At 37.7% G+C, this 4069-nt stretch overlaps 1 protein-coding gene across 1 annotated transcript in view; it reads right to left on the bottom strand.

Annotated features, from left to right (window-relative positions):
- Window positions 1–225: 225 nt before the first annotated feature.
- The window catches only part of TEX51 (testis expressed 51), a 30574-nt gene continuing 26730 nt past the window's right edge, over window positions 226–4069 (bottom strand). The window contains exon 5 of the mRNA XM_042780535.1: window positions 226–269. Within this exon, the coding sequence (XP_042636469.1) occupies window positions 226–269 (44 nt within the window). The remainder of the gene's footprint in view (window positions 270–4069) is intronic.

Here is a 4069-nt window from a genome sequence, read left to right as displayed (position 1 = left end):
ACTTGAAGAAATAATGGTTGAAAACTTCCAAATATCCACACATCCAAGAAACTCAATGAACTCTAAGCAGTATAAACTCAAAGAGATCCACACTGAGACACTTGTAGTCAAATTGTCAAAATCCAAAGAAAAGAATAATGTGTGAAAGCAGCAAGAGAGAAGTGACTTGTAGCATACAAAAAAAAAAAAAAAAAAATCTTCAAAAGACTAGCAGCTAATTTCTCATCAGGAACTATAGAGGCCAGAAGTCAATGGGATGTCATAAAGTCCTGAAAGAAAAACAAAAACAAAGCCATCAATCAAGAATTCTGTATCTGACAAAGCTATCCTGCAAAGAATGAAAGAGAAATTAAGACATTTGCAGATTTTAAAAAAAGCTGATGGAGTCCATTTCTAATACATCTGCCATATAAGTAATACTAAAGACAGTCCTTTAGGCAAAAATGAAAAGACACTAGAAAAGAACTTGAAGCAATAGAGAACATAACACTGGTAAAGGTAACAGCATAGGTAAGTATAAAAGCAACTGTCATTATATTTTTGGTTTGTAACTATTCCCTTTTTTCTGTTGTTTAGTTGATAGTGCCATTGAATTGATTCTGACTCACAGTGACCCACTTTGGGTTTCTGAGGTGGTAAATCTTTATAGAATCAGATTGCCCAGTCTTCCTTCTGTGGAGTGGCTGGTGGTTTTGAACCACCAACCTTCTGGTTCGGAGTCAAATACCTTAGTCAAATACCACCAGAGCTCCTTTCTTTCTATATGAGGTAAAAGTGAAATGCATAACACATTATTTATAAATCTTGCTAATCAACATACAATATATAAAGATGTAATCTGTGACAAAAAGTATATAAGTGGGAAGGGATGAAGATGTATAGAAGCGGAATGTTTGTACAACCAAATGGGTATTATTTAAACTAGGTTGTTTAACCTTTAAGATATTGTAGCAGTTAAAGTTATGTGTCAACTTGGCTAGGCTGTGTGGTTTGGGTGGCTGGACAGTTTGATTTAGTTATTCCCTATGATGTTGTTGTTAGAGGCCATCAAGTCAGCTCCAATTCATAACAACCCTATGTACAACAGAATGAAACACTGCCCTGTTCTGTGATAGCTTTATAATCTTTGCTTTATCTGAACTCATCATTGAAGACACAATGTCAATCTATCTAATTGAGGGCCTTCCCCTTTTTCTTTGACTCTCCACTATACTAAGCATAATATCCTTCTCCATGCAATGGTCCCTTCTGACAACCAGACCAAAGGTGAGAAAAAGTGTGGTCATTCTCGCTTTCAAGGAGTATTCCAGCTGCACTTCTTCCAGGACAGATCTGTTAGTTCTTCTGGTAATCCATGGTGCTTTCTGTACTCTTTGCCAACACCACAACTCAAAAGCATCAACTCTTTTTCAGTCTTCCTTATTCATCGTCCAACTTTCACACACATATGAGGTGGATGAAAACACCATGGCTTGGGTTAGGAGCACATTAGTCTTCTAGGAGACATCTTTGCTCTTCAACAGTTTTGCCCAGTGCAATATGTTGTCTGATTTCTTGACTGCTGCATCCAAGGGTGTTGATTGTGGATTCAAGTAATATGAAATCTTTGACAACTTCAATCTTTTCTCCAATTATTGTGATGCTGTTATTGGTCTGGTTGTGAGGATTTTTGTTTTCTTCACATGGAGGTGTAACCCATAAAGACTATAGTCTTTAATCTTCATCAGTAAGTGCTTCAAGTCATCTTCACTTCCAGCAAGTAAGGTTGTGCCATTGTATTGCAGGTTGTTAATGAGTCTTCCTCCAACCTTGATGATATGCATTTCTTCATATAATTCAGCTTCTCAGATTATTTGTTCAACATCAGATTGAATAAGTATGGTGAAAGGATACAACCCTGACACACTCCCTTCCAGATTATATCCCTCCTGAATTTAGAGACCATCTGAATAATAAATTTATGAATTGTACTCCAGTGACTGAAAACTAGAGGAATTGTGGGATGACATCAAGAACATCATCCATGAGAAAAGCAAAAAGTCATTAAAAAGACAGTAAAGAAAGAAAAGACCAAAACTGATGACAGAAGAGACTCTGAAACTTGCTCTTGAGTGGATAATTGCTATAGCAAATGGAAGAAATGACAAGATAAAAGAACTGAACAGAAGATTTCAAAGAGAAGCTCAAGAAGACAAAATCAATTCCACATGATAAGATTGGTAATTAATGCCATGGTGGCAACTACTCTGAGCAGCTGAGTAGCTGCCTTCAGAATGTAGTCTGCTTCCAGTGTATAAGAAGAAGCTTTAGGAATGGTTGCTAGCTTATGGCACATCTGGATCCTGCTATGTTGCCTGGCAATCTTGGAATTGTTCCTGGACTTTAACTAGTGGCCTGAGATTTTGTCTGCTAATCTTGGGACTGCATCATTTTGTCTGTTGGTCTTGGGTTAATCAACCTCAGCAGCTAGCAGGTGTGTGAGTCAATAAAACAAAACAAAACAAAAAGCCTCCAGCTCTAGTGCACCTGGAACAGGAGGCAGAGCTGAAGTCAAGGTTAAGAGGCCTTCACCACACCCCTACAGCCAGTATTTTGAACTCAGTCTTTTAGCCTCCTAAACTGTAAGAAAATAAACCCTTGTTTGTTAAAGTAACATATTTGTGGTATTTCTGTTATAGCCACACTAGAGAACTGAGACAGATGTTATTTTTAATCTCTAAGCCAACCATTAGGAAGATAAGTAGAAAATATGGAGAAAAAAAGAAGGGAATCAAAATGATATTGAACAATTTAACTGTATATATAAAAAAGGCAATAACAGAAAATTAAAAGAACAAAAAATATTAAGTTATAGATTAAATAAAGATTTAAATGGTAGAAGTAAATTCTTCCTCATCAATAATTACTTTAAACGTAAATGTATTAAACTCACCTATTAAAAAACATGGATAGGATAGGCAGATTGCATTAAAAAATGATCAATCTATATGCTGTCTTCAAAAGACTTACTATAGATACAAAGACAGAAAGAGATTGAAAGTAAAAGGATGGTACAATATGATCCATGTTCACAATAACCAAAAGAGAGCTGGAGTGGCTATAGTGTTGCCCTAAAAAATAGAATAAATTTTAAAAAAATAACAATAACATTACAAGAGACAAAGAAGGACATTATACACTGATAAAGGTTCAATCCAGCAAGAAGACAGAAAAATTATAAACATATATACACATAACAGAGAAGGAACTCAGGCACTCCCAAAGCAGCAGGGCAGGAGAGTGGGAAAAAGGGGATTAAAAGCCAGGAACCTGGACAAAGGAGCAGTCAGCCGCAGGGATCCAGGTGAGGAGAGGGAACTCAGGCACGCCCAAAGCAACAGGGTGGGAGAGCAGGAGAAAGGGGATTAAAAGGCTGAGGAACCTGGACAGAGGAGGAGTCAGCCACAGGGACCCAGGAAAGGGTGGTACGAGAGGTTTCCAACAGGGAGACAAACTTATCTGTCGGTTTGTCCTGCCATGGTGACATGTTGATGTGAGTTTTGAGGCTGAGGCACTGGTGTTTCAAAATAAGCAGGATGCACATGGTGCACAGGTATCAGCCCAGCTTACAGACTGAGACAGACAAGGAAGAAGGAAGAGGCCATCCACTTCCCAAAGAATCAGCCAGAGAAAACCTTATGAATAGCAAAGAAACACTGTTAGATACGTTACCGTGCAAATTTATAAATAGTCCAGTTAGGTTAGAAGGCTCTCAAAACAGGACTGAGAAAGAGCTGCATCATCAGAGTAAAACCAGCCTTAGTCCTATGAATAAGGTAAAGCTTTTGAGACCTCCATTTGCTGATGTGGCACCACTCAAATTGAAGAGAAACAGCTGTAGACATCCATTAATCATTGGAACATGGAATGAATGAAGTATGAATCTGAGAAAATTGGAAGTTGTCAAAACTGAAATGGAATGCATAAAGATTGATATCCTCGACATTAGTGAGCTAAAAAGGACTGGTTTTGGCCATTTTGAATCAGACAACTATGTGATCTACTATGCCGGGAATGACAGTTTAAAGAG

This window comes from Orycteropus afer, unplaced genomic scaffold (assembly GCF_000298275.1).
Source record: "Orycteropus afer afer isolate SDZICR_OR568_19922 unplaced genomic scaffold, OryAfe1.0 scaffold00004, whole genome shotgun sequence".
Taxonomy (NCBI): domain Eukaryota; kingdom Metazoa; phylum Chordata; class Mammalia; order Tubulidentata; family Orycteropodidae; genus Orycteropus; species Orycteropus afer.
The sequence above is the reverse complement of the archived record's forward strand: the minus strand, read 5'-3'. Positions and strand labels throughout refer to the sequence as shown.